The sequence below is a fragment of the Scaptodrosophila lebanonensis genome, unplaced genomic scaffold, assembly GCF_003285725.1.
Source record: "Scaptodrosophila lebanonensis strain 11010-0011.00,11010-0021.00 unplaced genomic scaffold, SlebRS2 tig00000043-arrow-pilon, whole genome shotgun sequence".
Classification (NCBI taxonomy): domain Eukaryota; kingdom Metazoa; phylum Arthropoda; class Insecta; order Diptera; family Drosophilidae; genus Scaptodrosophila; species Scaptodrosophila lebanonensis.
The window spans coordinates 12,493,935-12,507,060 of NW_022060545.1; the positions used below are offsets into that span (position 1 = coordinate 12,493,935).

Genomic DNA, 13,126 nt, shown 5'->3' on the forward strand with positions numbered 1-13,126 from the left:
TCCAATACCAAAAGCTGAAAAAAACATAAAATTACTGCATGTTATCAAATTGAAATATCGATAGTACATACTAGAACATACTAAATTTGCAATAACGCGTTTGTGTTCGTCGCCAGTTCCTGACAACAACTGTTGCAAATATATGGGATTTAAGCGTTCTTAGTTACAATTTATGCATATTTAATTGCTGAATTAGTGGCAGAGTTTATAATAAACGCGTGTAAAAAGTGCAGCTATGGAAGACATATTCCATTGGTGCCGTGAGGGCAACTCGATCCAAGTGCGCCTCTGGCTCGAAGAAACTGAAAATGACATGAATCTGGGGTAGGCAGAAGTGACGTCATAATTTATTCTTAAGTTGTGTAAACATTTAAAAATATATATACATACATACAACAACAAAATGAGGGGCGTTATAGCATAAAACTGGCCCACACATGGACAACATAGTGTAGGTTTCTCATTAATATTTCGTATCTTGTCTTTTCTATATAGGGACGATCATGGCTTCAGCCCACTGCACTGGGTGGCGAAGGAGGGTCACACAAAACTCGTTGAGACGCTCCTGCAGCGTGGGGCACGCGTCAATGCCACTAATATGGGTGATGACATACCACTGCATTTGGCCGCTGCGCATGGCCATCGGGATGTGGTCCAATTGGTCAGTAGTGAGAGAAATAATTATGTGACTGACTTTCTAATTCCATTCATTTATTCATCCATCCACACAGCTGTTGCGTGAGCGCTCCGATGTGAACGCGGTTAATGAGCATGGAAATACGCCATTGCATTATGCTTGCTTCTGGGGCTATGATATGATTTGTGAGGATTTGCTTCATGCCGGCGCTTTGGTCACCATTGCCAATAAGGATGGACACACGCCCATTGACAAGGCCAAGCCCAGTCTGGGGAAGCGCATACAGGATCTGGCCGAGAAGAGTGGTCAGGAGATGAAGGTCATTAGTTTCAAGGAGCAGAGCTGGCTGGGACTAAAAACCCGTTCGCGCGATGCCACCTTGTCCCGTTTCAAGGGCATCAGCATGGGCGATTTGGACTTACACACAAAGGTGGCTGTCACTTCGTCGGGTGAAACTTGGCGTGGACGTTGGCAAAGAAATGATGTTATAGCAAAGGTATAAATATTGTTTATATAGCAAAAATATGTTTTTTAAGATTATAATGTATTTTTGAAGATTCTTGCCATACGCCAATGCACGTCACGCATCTCTCGTGACTTCAACGAGGAGTTTCCCAAGCTTCGAATCTTCTCTCATCCCAATATTTTGCCCATCATAGGCGCCTGCAATTCGCCGCCTAATCTAGTGGTCATCAGTCAGGTTAGAGTTTTACGAATAAAAGCGGCGTAAGCAGAAGTTTCAATGTTCTCTTTGGATGCTTACAGTTTATGCCACGTGGATCGCTCTTCAATTTGCTGCACGGCGCTACCGGCGTAGTTGTGGACACCAGCCAGGCGGTTCGCTTTGCTTTGGATGTGGCACGGGGCATGGCCTTTTTGCACTCGCTGGAGCGCATAATACCGACCTATCATTTGAACAGTCATCATGTCATGATTGACGATGACTTGACAGCGCGTATCAACATGGGAGATGCCAAGTTCTCGTTCCAAGAGAAGGGTCGCATCTATCAGCCGGCATGGATGTCTCCAGAGGCGTTGCAGCGCAAACAGAGCGATCGCAACTGGGAGGCATGCGATATGTGGAGCTTTGCTATACTCATCTGGGAGCTGACTACTCGCGAGGTACCTTTCGCCGAATGGTCGCCCATGGAGTGCGGCATGAAGATTGCGCTCGAGGGCTTGCGTGTTAAAATCCCACCGGGCACTTCGTCTCACATGGCGAAGCTCATTTCGATATGCATGAATGAGGATCCCGGCAAGCGGCCAAAGTTCGACATGGTTGTGCCCATACTCGAAAAGATGAAACGCTAATATATCATCGTCAGCTTCCAGTTGGAATTTTGTCAGCAACGCAACAAATCCCATGCCAAAATGTGCCTGTCTACAAATTTTGTAGGTTTTGAATGAAGTTAGGGAAATCGTCGTCTTCGTTTGCCAATTAATTTATAAACGATTACTACTTTGTGGTAACTTATCAGCAGCCTTATCTTAACTGAACTTAACCGAGCCACAAGCGCCTGATCTGCAATTGAATTGCAGCCATTTTATTACCTTTTTTATTTGTACTCTCTAATGTGTCCCAAAATGGTCGTTTGCTATTCGTTTAATGTCTCAGTTGTTTTGAATTTATGCTCGTAATTTGTCTTTCGTCTTTGTTTCGTCATTTTTCGATCGACGGTGCTCGACTTTTTTGTATGTTTTAAGTTCATAATAACCGTTAAGCTCTAAAAATACGTATTTATACAAACATTTGTTACTAATTATTAAACAAATTATAAAAACGAAAATTAATATATAAAATGCTGTTTGCAAAAGCATCTTTAATTGTCAATTTTTAAATAGAAGCTAATGGTATGAGTTTTGTGGCAATTTCAAATTAAAGAAACAAAACTTTGGGACATATTTAATGTTAACCCTTTCCATCTGCAATATTAAAAAAATTCATTGAAACAAAAGGGAGTTCAAAATTGTAACAAAACTCTACACCATCAAGAGTTTTTGACACACATTTTAGAATTTTTAAAATGAGTCGGCCTCTCGTGAATATCTTATAACTTTAAAATATCATGAGGCACTACAAAACTCATAAATGCCAAATTTGCTTGAAGATATATTTATAAACGAAACATATATCATACTATATGAAATAATGCTGTTAGGTTTTGTCATTCGAGTCTAATCTGTCGGAAAACTGATGCTTTTAATTTACGAGTCTATACGTGTTTTAAAAATATATTTTAGTTTTACATAATTTTATTTAATGTTTATAATTTCTAAGAATTACTTTTATATTGAGGTTGTTCATCTGTTATAATTCAAAATTGTTCAGTATGAAGAAAACTTCGTTGGCCTGTGTGTTGGGAAGGCACTTTTAAAAAAGCTTCGTTGACTAAAAAGCAAAACAAAAAAGCTTTCTTGGACTAAGAAGAAGACGACGACAAAAAAGGCAGTGAGCGCGAGCAAAACGGCCCTGACCTGGTTTAATTTGGTGCACGCGATATGCAGCGTGGGTAGCGGCGCAATGAGAACGCGCTAATCTTTTTTTTTTATTATTTAAAAAGAGCGAAAAAGCAGAGAGCAAGCTGTAGTGCTGACTAATTTTTAATGGGCATTGCATTTTGAAAAATTCAAGAAATCAGACAAGGCAACGCATAGCGGTAAAGCATTTGTGACATAGCTGCACTAACTCTCATCCACAGTACTCTCTATTTTTCTCACACATTCGCTCTCCTTCTTTCTCAGTTTCTAAGGGCCCCCATGCCGCCTGCATTTTGACTGTCTCTGTTTATGTTTTTGCGGCACCGCTATGTTGGACTCTCGTTGTTGTGGCAAAATTGCACCATGTGATTGTCACTCTCTCGGAATCCTTCTCCTGCTCGCTCTTGCTCTATTCAGTCGCTTTCGTGTATCCTACGTCTGTTTGTCGGCAAAGCCTAGGGTATTGCATGACTATCTTCGCATGCATGTGTGCGTGTGTGTGACTGAGTGCAGCTTTATAAAGTTTTCTGCTGCATTCTGCCTTTGTCGTCTTTTTTGTTGTTGTGTGCGTTATTGTTGTTTTTGTTCCTGTCGTCTTCGTTGTCGTCGCTGTCGTCGCTGTCGTCGTTGTCGACTGCTTTTCGGCCCAGAGGCTGGCCGGACTGGTCACATCGCTAGCTCGCTCACTCACTCGCTCACCCAAAACAGTGCACATTGCTGCAATGGCAGGCGTTGTGTCAAAAGCCGATTTACAGTTATGTGCCAGTTATGACTGAAACAGCGAGCACATTTCCGCAATGGCGTGAGCAATAAACAACAACTAACAACCAACAACGAACAAATAATAACATTCACCGAAAATAATGTGCTCGAAATGCATGCAAATTAATTAAATATAATTGTGTGCCAAAGTTAAGTGAACCCATTAAATACCAAAAAGGTGCTGCTGAGAAAAAGAATCAAAAAAGAAATATCTACACATTCGCACGCACAAGAAAAAGCAATAAAGCTACCATCATTGCGGCCGCAAAATTTCGGCCGAGCTTCTGGGCCTACGAGATCTTGGCCGTCATGCAAATATAATATAAAAAAAGCTTGTCATTGCAATTTTGCACTTTAAACTTAAAGACTAAGCGCCGGCACACACATACACACACCTACAAACGCGTTGCCGGAAATAGTCGAACAGTGAAAGTGAAAAATTGCGTGGCATCTTTTAGGCGCAGCTTCGTCGTGTGTGACATTTGAGAAGAAAACGAGCGTTTTGAGCAATTTATTTTGTGCTTACGTGTTTGGCCATAAAGCAGCTGTTTAAATGTATTTTAGTGCTGGCATTAAGCAACGGCCAGCCCCATTGAGGGCCGGCAATCCATGGAGTATTCAAACACAGCGCGTTTGAGTAACAACAACAACAACGTCCACAACAAGCCAAACAACAATTGCAACAACGAGCAGCAGCAACAACAGCAGCCGCAGCAACAACAGTCACAGTTACAACCACAGCAACTTAGTCTAAACAACGCCAAAAGCAGGTTAGTTTATAAATAGCATACATCTATTCACATTTACCTCTTTTCACCTACAAACTGGTACAGTGGAAATCATTCGAATAGAAACACTATCCACACTTTTCGATCATATATTGGTGAACTCCTACATAGGTAGCATATTTTGGCATTTAAATTTTCATTTTCAAAAATAGTTGCAACCCTTTTACTTTTCTTATTATATAGTGTGTCGGAATTGGAATTGGAGTGAATGTGAGTGCTTAATAGACACGTGGATATATTGAGCATGAAGCCTTCCTTTTGTCATCTCCTTTTCATTTCATTCTTGTAAGATTTAGGATTGAATTCGCAGCCGATTACAATCGACAGCTTAGACAGAACCTTAACACAAAGCTTAGTTTGCAAGTGGAAAAATTTCCAAGGACTCTGAGTTTTCAGTGTCCCGAAAATTCTGAACAGAAGAAAATTATTTCTGAGTTTCTCGATTTCTTCATGACAGCTTTTTGAAATAGTGTTATAAACAGTCGATTTTCGACTTGCACTTGAGAAGTTTTCGGAACCTAGGACGGAGCTCCATAACAATATTGTATCTTATACAATAACACGAATGCGGACTTAAGCAATACAATTTTAATTTTTTTTGTATAAATGCAAAATAGGGTGGCGTACCTATTCATGTGAGTGCTATTGTGTGCATTCAAATATATATGCGTTCCATTTAGCTCATCATAAACACACCTGAGCGTCAGTTTTTATGCTTTCGCTTTTTTTTTAATTAACCATACAAATGCCAGGGCTCAAGGTGTATGTGTATTTGTGTGTGCGTGTATATGTGTGCGTGCTTATGTGTGGTGTGCTCATAATTTCAAAAACTTTCATCAGCGACGACAGGAACACTGGCAAATGCTGCATTTACTCCAACATTTGCTGCACCAGCAGAGAGTGAGCCACTAACCTACTTCGTTGGCTAACAAAAGTGGCAGTTGAGCCGCCAGCACCAGCTTCTGTTAGTTCTTGCTGTTGTTCTGGTTGTTGCTGTTGCTGTTGTTGTTGTTGTTGTCGTTGCCGGCAGGCTACGCCCACCCACATACAAATATACATACTATATAGAGCATATAATGCACAATGGCACCGACAGGCTGCATGGCAGGCTGCTGGCGTTGATGAGGGAAAACGTGAAAATGAATCGAGGCATCAAATAAACGACGGCAACAGCAGCAACAACAACAACACCAACACCAACAGCGGATGCAGAAGCAGCTGACAAATATACTCTGCCGGATATATAAGAAAAATTCACTAAAATAAAAATGGCAAGAACGGCAATTTCATAAAAAGAATTTTTTAAATGTACATGCTCTTGTAAAAGTTTCGTAAAACAATTCTGTCTCAAGGTTTTCAGAAAAAAGTTTAAAAGCTATTTTCCAAAAGAGGCATAAAATAGTTTCAGTTGATTTCAATATCAGTTTTTGATAAGTTCCTTTTTAAAACTGAAGAGGAGTTGAAAAATGTTTAAAATATTTAAGGTTAAATATTTATGAATTTTAATTTTCAAACAAAAAGGGAAATGTGTTTTAATATTTAACCTAAATTGCCGTTTAAAATTATTTTATTATATTTTTTATATATTTTTATTTTAAACAACTAAAAAAATATCCACACTCTTAATGCAAGCTCACAAGTTTTTAGAGGGACTAGCAGTGTAAACTAAAACTCCTTGTTCTAGAAACAGACTTTCGTTTTTGTGGGGAATAAAAAAAACCGCTGACATACTTACTTCATCGTGTGACTAACTTTCCCTGAGTGGATAAAAAATAATGAGATTTATTTTGTGTTAAACACTAAGCGCTTGCCGCACAGCATTTTTTTTGTACTTGTTAGTGCTGCTGTTGCATAAATCAAAAGTTCAATTTCCCAGATTTCAGCACACTTCACAACAATAAAAGCAAGAGCAACAACAACAACAACAACAGGAACTTGCAACTGCCATGCTTGGCATTTTCCGGCCAAAATAACATGCCTGAAAATGCTCTTCTCCCGGCACATGGGCAAATATTTCACTTGTGCTTTCGAGCCGAGCACATTGAAAAGCGAAAATATTGTGACAACACAACTGCAATAACAAAAATAACAAAAACAACAACAACAACAACAATAACAAGATGAGCACAAACGACTGTTCGAGTGGATGCTGCGCCCGTACTTGTGTTGAAGTGCATAACAACGTTGAAATATTGTAAAAGCAAACTACAAGAGAGACAAACAGACAGATAGACCGACGGACAGACCGACACACAGTTTCTCACATACAAGTATACTACATACATATGCTGATATGAAAGGTCGGGGATGGGTCTGGCTTTCGGCTTGGGTTTTGGGGGCAAATGACAGTGGCAAGAACAGCAGCAGTGGCAGAGGCAGACTCGTATAACCTACAAAGCAAATGCAATAAAGCCCAGCAAAGGCAAACGTTGTAAGTACATATATTTGTGCAGGCATCGCAAGGAGCGGCAGGCTCTGCACTCCGTTGCAAGTGAAAGGAGGGAGGGGGCACGCGGCACATGCAAAGTGTATTGATTTTATTTTATGGCGTTATACGTTAGAGCGCCTGCCAGCCTGCCAGCTTGCCAGCCTTCCAGCCTGCGAGATGATGATAGAAACAAAGTCTTGCATATCGAGGGAACCACACTGCGTATGTGTGATGTGAATATACAGTCCTTCGATATGCATATAGCATTGCCGCCACATTGAAAGTGCAAAAGATCTATGCCGAGGCACATGCCTTTAAGAATAAACTATTCCATTCTGCCTCTGCCTTACATGCACTTTAACTTTATGTCCGACATTTGACTTCAGTGGTTGCTGGAGAAATGGCAAGTGTGTTTTAATATTCTAAAGGAAAAGTAAAGTAATAAGTATTTACTACTTGTATATTTGTTGTCAACTGCATGGGGCTTAAAGAAAAAGAAAAACATTCTACAATTTACCAAAATAGTCAGGCGGAGGGTACGAAATAAAATGAAGTTGAATAAAATATCGAACAAGTATTCAAAATCCTTAATAATTTACGTAAGCATTTGCTGAATGGGACATGCAAGAACTGATTGACATCGGCAAGCGAAATTGAATCAACAAATTAATAAGAAACCTTAAGTCATAGCGTAATCTATTAAGAAAAGGGCTAAACAATCGCATTATGCCACTGAATCGTAGTGCTTGATAGCTTTCGGGCGTCACATCTTTCCAAGCACCTTCTTCGCTTTTAATGGCTTCGATTATGTCCTTTGCAGGAAAGGTGCAAATGCGCGATTTTCTTTTAATTTAAAATTTCTCGGTTAAAGGTGTATATACTTGTAAGTATATATTAAGTATGCTTTTTGTGTTTTGTAGAAGATTACTTTTACATATTTCTATGGCCCTAGATGTGGATGCCCTTTCGCGCATTTGCCGAACTCGCGACTCCCGTTCTTCTTCCGTTTCTATGGCTCTAGATCTAGAGATGATTCGCATTCATTGGCATTTTCAGCTGTTCTTTTTTCGCTCTTCTTTTTTGAATTTGTGTTTTTTTTTTTACCAATTGATGCTTTTTTGGTGGCAAAGGGTACACGGAGAAGGAGGCGTGACAGACTCCACAAAGTATATATATTCTTGACCAGGTTGACAAGACGAGTCCGTCTGTCTGTCTGTATGAACGCAAGGATCGCAGAAAGTATATGAGTTGAGTGGCATTCCTTTCTTGTTTGAATTCGATTTTAAAATGTTATTTATTTACGAATGAAACACTGACAATCAGATGAAAAAGTGACTGCCAAACAAATGAAAACGACCAGAAATAAGTCAGAAAACGATGGTTGATCGCCACGAAACTTCATAGGATTACTCACGGGACTATTTTGAATTTAGCCATCCATCTAAACCAACAGGCTTTTATGTTCATTTCTTGAAAGTGCCTTTATTTATATGCCTATGAATAGCATGAATAATAAGGAATGGAACCAGCCTTTGCCGTTTATTGTAAACAATCCAAATTTCCATATTAAACTTCCTTGTACCAAGTGGAGAAGTAGTTATTTATTTATATACCATAAGCTCTTAATCAATTCCATGTCAGCTGGCTCAGTCTTAAATAGCCTAAATGATTGTGTTATTATCCTGTGCCGCGGAGCAAATAATTTTTGGTTGATTTCAACCGTGGCGTGGCATAGAAAGGACTAACTTCACCTTGTTAACTCATTTCACCTATTCCTTCCCCAAAGTTTAAGCAGGGGACTTATTGTTGAACATTAACTTTACAAACAATTCTGAATAACCGATTACTCATCCTTTTGCAAAGGACAAAACTCTTCCGCATAATATATATATACATATACAAGTATAACTTTTAAGCCACACATGCAATGTCCAATGGCTAGCTATAGGTATTCAATAAATTCCATGCCGTACTTTGAAAATGAAAATGGCCAATAACGAGCCAAAACGAGTTAAGAAATGCGCCCTCGCTGGGTGGGCAGTGAGTTGCTGCCTTGTAGTTGGCGGTTGGTGAGAAGTGGGGTTAAGATGTGAGGGACTGGGGGTTGGGGGGTTACATGAATGAATGACCAGCGTGCTGCACTTAACATGAATGGCCATTTTTCCAATCAATTACTTGTGAGCCAGCCCGCAACTTCCCTGCAACTTGTCGGCAAAGACAGCGCCAAAGAAATGGGTTGAGAAGTTACGGGACACACACACACAGAGAAAGGGAGAAAAACCGAGCGTCGTTATAAAGTGCTAAGACGTGCGAACGATAATAATTTTAATTTTTTAGTAGCTTTCTGTGGGTGGGTGGGTGTGTGTGTGTGTCTGTGTGTGTGTGTGCCGAAATGATAAACGAGCGGCAGTTGAGAGGGCAGCTGGGGTTTGCTGTGCTTCTGACGAGAGTAAATGCATAATTAAATTGTGCGTGAGGCTTTGCCTTTGACATTAACATTGTCAACGAGGCAATTAGTGGCTTCCAATGGAAAGGCTCTGTATTTGCGGATAATATTGCGTATACGCCTTGTGGTTTTAATAAATAAACATTTTCTGATATTGATTTTGTCTTGATTATTGCTTTCTTTGCAGACTGCCCGCCGCCACGTATTTTAATTTTGCGCTTAAGCATAACGACACGCCTCTAACGCCCACATCAGCAGCATTGCCCCCAACAACAGCTACAACAACAGCAGGAGCAGTAGCAGCAATAGTTGCGGGAACCGTTTCGACCACAACAATTTTGTGCAGCCAACGTTGCCTGTCTACGCCCCCAAATACGCCGAGCAGCCCATTGCGAGAGCCGCCACAAAGTCCCGACGGGCACACCTCATCGCTAAGCTCCAATTCAGGCTCCAGCGACCTCCTGTTGGGTAAGTAGCGTGCTCGCCACAATTCGCCAACTGCATTTCCTGGCCATTATTTATAGCCTCAAGCATCATATGTACATACACAAATACACATGCATACGAGTATATAGCTGGCCACCACCAACACCACCAGGCATTTGAGTCGCCGAGAAACAGATCATGACCCAGGAAAAAAAATCGTGAAATTTTATTGAGGTTGCTGACATTCACAAAAAAGCCCAAAAGCAAACATCGCATGCCGCGCATTGCAATTCGTTGCTTTTCGACCCAAAATGTCTTGCCTTTTTCTCTATAAATGTAGTTTACATGCGATTGTGTGTGTGTGTATGTGTTTGTGTGTGTGTAAGTGTGTATTTGCAGCTGCCTGGCATAATGATGGTACAGTGAAGATCATATATGTGAAGGCATGTTAAATGATATTTTTTATAAACAAACATTATAACATATTTTCTAGAATTCAGCCTAAAAATTGTCGAAGCAGATACTTGTACGAATATCAAAGATACTATTAATAATATTCTACAAAAATTGTACAATTTTTGAACCCAAACACAATTTAGTAGATGTTTTCTTTGTTGAAAACTTCTTGTAGCTTGTCTTACTCGTATATCAGATAAAAAATGTATGTGAGATGGACAAAAAAAAAAAAAAAACGACTATTGTAGTTAAACTTTAGATTTTTATATCTATGAAGGAAAGTACACGTTTAATTCGCATTGACAAAATAATGTTTAAAATAGAGTTCAGATCCAAGTTGGACAAAAGAATTTATTTCTATTATACCAATGTTTTCCTAATTTGGATTTCATATTTCAAATGGGAAAGAGTACTCAAGGAAACCTTGGATTAAAGCATTTATACCATGCGTCCACGATTTTTTTTTTTTTTTTTTTTTTTTTTGATCTAAAAATCATGGAGACACATTGCTATATTCTTTAAATATACACTTACCACTTTACTTATTTATGCATCCATTACTACAAGAATTTACCTCGTATGAGCAATACTTTTCTTCAATGAATGCATCGCATATGTGTAAATGTAAATTTCCAGACTGGTTTCATGCGATTTGAGCACCGAACCACTAGACAATGCTGACTTTAATTTCCGGAATGCAGCTCTCTAAACTTAAACATATTATTTATTTAAAACTCGACTGTCCTTTCTGGCCTGAACACTGCTCAACAGTGTTGATAGTAGGGACTATATAGTATACATTAAAATTTTCGTCTAATACTGCAGTATATATATATATGTACTTTATATCTTAAGTGGTAATTATATCCGACGATTTGAAGAGAACGTGGTGAGGAAGAAATGCTAGACTAAATACAGCAAATGAAATGATTAAACTGTTATAATTTCAGAAGGCTAAAATGTTATTAAAATCAAAAAGAACTTAGCGTTTACTTTTGAAAAGTTCTTTAAATATTTATTATTAGTATTTTTTTATTTAAATTGAAGAAAAATATGATCGACTTTACTTCATGGAGGTATTGCAGTTGTGAAGCTGAAGTCTTTTGATTAAATAAAGCGTTAGCGATAAATACCTACTACTATGTATATGAAACGGGGCCTTGAACTGTTAAATCTAGCAACTGTTGTTTTGTTAAAGACTTACTGTTTTCGGATTTTTTATTGACGACAACTTTTTCAGTCAAATTACTCAAAATAACGACTATTTTCAGGGCGGGCTTGCTCTGGCAGCTAGATCCAGCGAAGATGCGGCATACAAATAATAGGTTGCAGTTTAGTCGAGATATGAATAAAGTTTGTCGGACAAGGAAGATATATATAATTCTTTATTGGTCTTTCAATTCCAAGAAAGTAATTGCAATGCGGCTTCGAGCGAAGGGCAATCTAATAAAACAAGCCTCTTTTAATCATGATAATTAGCAATTCACAAAAGTGGTTCAATACCAAGTGCTCGATGTAGTCTTCACTGTAAATACAGTCAGTTGCATATTTGTTGCCAACGCCAACTAAAGTGTTGGCACAAATGTCTGCGTCTGTTCGACTGACTTCCACTTCACTCTTTCCGGGAGGGGGCTTCGTGTGTGATGTTTATGTGTATGTTGGGTGTTGGGTGTTGTGTGTGCTGTGTGTGTTCCAACATGAATTCCTTTCAATGCAGCAGCAACAAAAACAAGAACAACAGCAGCAGAAACAGCTGCTATTGCATTGCCAATGTCTCAGGCATCGCTGCTAATGCTAATGATGCGCTGTTTTATCTGAGATGCGAGTACTCGTAGTATTTGCTTTAATCTTTCTAAGCACACGCACAAGAGCTCTTGGCTCAAAGTGTTAATTTGTAATGCCTACTTTATAGTTTGTTTACAACTTTTTCACTATCAAAGTAGCAACCACAACAAGAACATCAACAACAACAACAACCAGCTATGAAAAGCCGCAAAGCAAAAAATGTGCAAAGTAAACAAGAATCTAGCATCGGGCATAATAATAAACAAATAAATAAGCTAAACGCATTTGCGCGACTTTGTGCTACGTTTGTTGCTTTTGTTGCTCTTGTTGTTGTGGTTGCCTATGACGCGACCAAGTCATTGAACCTAGATGCCAACAATAGCAAAAAATAATAGAGGCAAGAAAAAAATACATATACATACATATGTATGTGTGTGGTACATACACGCGAGTATAAAAGAGCAGGCGCGGCTAGGCAAGAACTTTGCCGCTTATTGATAAGTGAAATGGCGCACTAATGTGGGCGCAAAAAGCGGGCATGGCCTGCTGGCATAATGCAAATATATATATATATATATATATATATATATATATATATATATATATATATATATATATATATATATATATATATATATATATGAGTGTGTGTGTGTGTGCAACATTTTATTGCAGTTGCTGCATAGAATACTCAGAAACAACGCAACTGCGCTGGCAAACAACTCTCACTCGCTTAACCCTCAAAGAACGTTTGTGCCAATTAGTTGACATTGGTTTGGTTTCTTCTTGAAGATGGAATTTCAGCCGTTATTAATGTTTACAAAATTTCAAAAGTGCTTCAACTTTACAACACTAAATATTACTTTATTATTAGCTATAAGCCACATTTTTTCATTTATAAATTGATTTCGGATTTGGTA

At 38.9% G+C, this 13,126-nt stretch overlaps 2 protein-coding genes across 2 annotated transcripts; both read left to right on the forward strand.

The window, feature by feature from the left end:
* Positions 1-120: 120 nt before the first annotated feature.
* Positions 121-2,428, forward strand: LOC115622546 (integrin-linked protein kinase). The gene is made up of 5 exons (XM_030516512.1): positions 121-324; positions 496-661; positions 732-1,133; positions 1,194-1,337; positions 1,403-2,428. The coding sequence occupies exons 1-5, from the start codon at positions 236-238 to the stop codon at positions 1,946-1,948; spliced, it is 1,347 nt and encodes a 448-aa protein (XP_030372372.1). The 5' UTR covers positions 121-235; the 3' UTR covers positions 1,949-2,428.
* A 1,784-nt stretch (positions 2,429-4,212) lies between these two features.
* On the forward strand, positions 4,213-10,015 carry LOC115622501 (dual specificity protein kinase shkD). Its single transcript, XM_030516448.1, has 2 exons — positions 4,213-4,647; positions 9,727-10,015. The coding sequence occupies exons 1-2, from the start codon at positions 4,487-4,489 to the stop codon at positions 10,013-10,015; spliced, it is 450 nt and encodes a 149-aa protein (XP_030372308.1). The 5' UTR covers positions 4,213-4,486.
* The last annotated feature ends 3,111 nt before the right edge of the window (positions 10,016-13,126 follow it).

What these genes read in the sequence shown, in the direction of transcription:
- LOC115622546 (XM_030516512.1), top strand. Translation starts at nt 236, where the DNA reads ATGGAAGACATATTCCATTGGTGCCGTGAGGGCAACTCGATCCAAGTG. An exon ending in GAAAATGACATGAATCTGGG is followed by an intron (nt 325 to 495) that starts GTAGGCAGAAGT and finishes TTTTCTATATAG; the next exon opens with GGACGATCATGGCTTCAGCC. An exon ending in ATCTAGTGGTCATCAGTCAG is followed by an intron (nt 1,338 to 1,402) that starts GTTAGAGTTTTA and finishes GGATGCTTACAG; the next exon opens with TTTATGCCACGTGGATCGCT.
- LOC115622501 (XM_030516448.1), top strand. Translation starts at nt 4,487, where the DNA reads ATGGAGTATTCAAACACAGCGCGTTTGAGTAACAACAACAACAACGTC. An exon ending in CTAAACAACGCCAAAAGCAG is followed by an intron (nt 4,648 to 9,726) that starts GTTAGTTTATAA and finishes CTTTCTTTGCAG; the next exon opens with ACTGCCCGCCGCCACGTATT.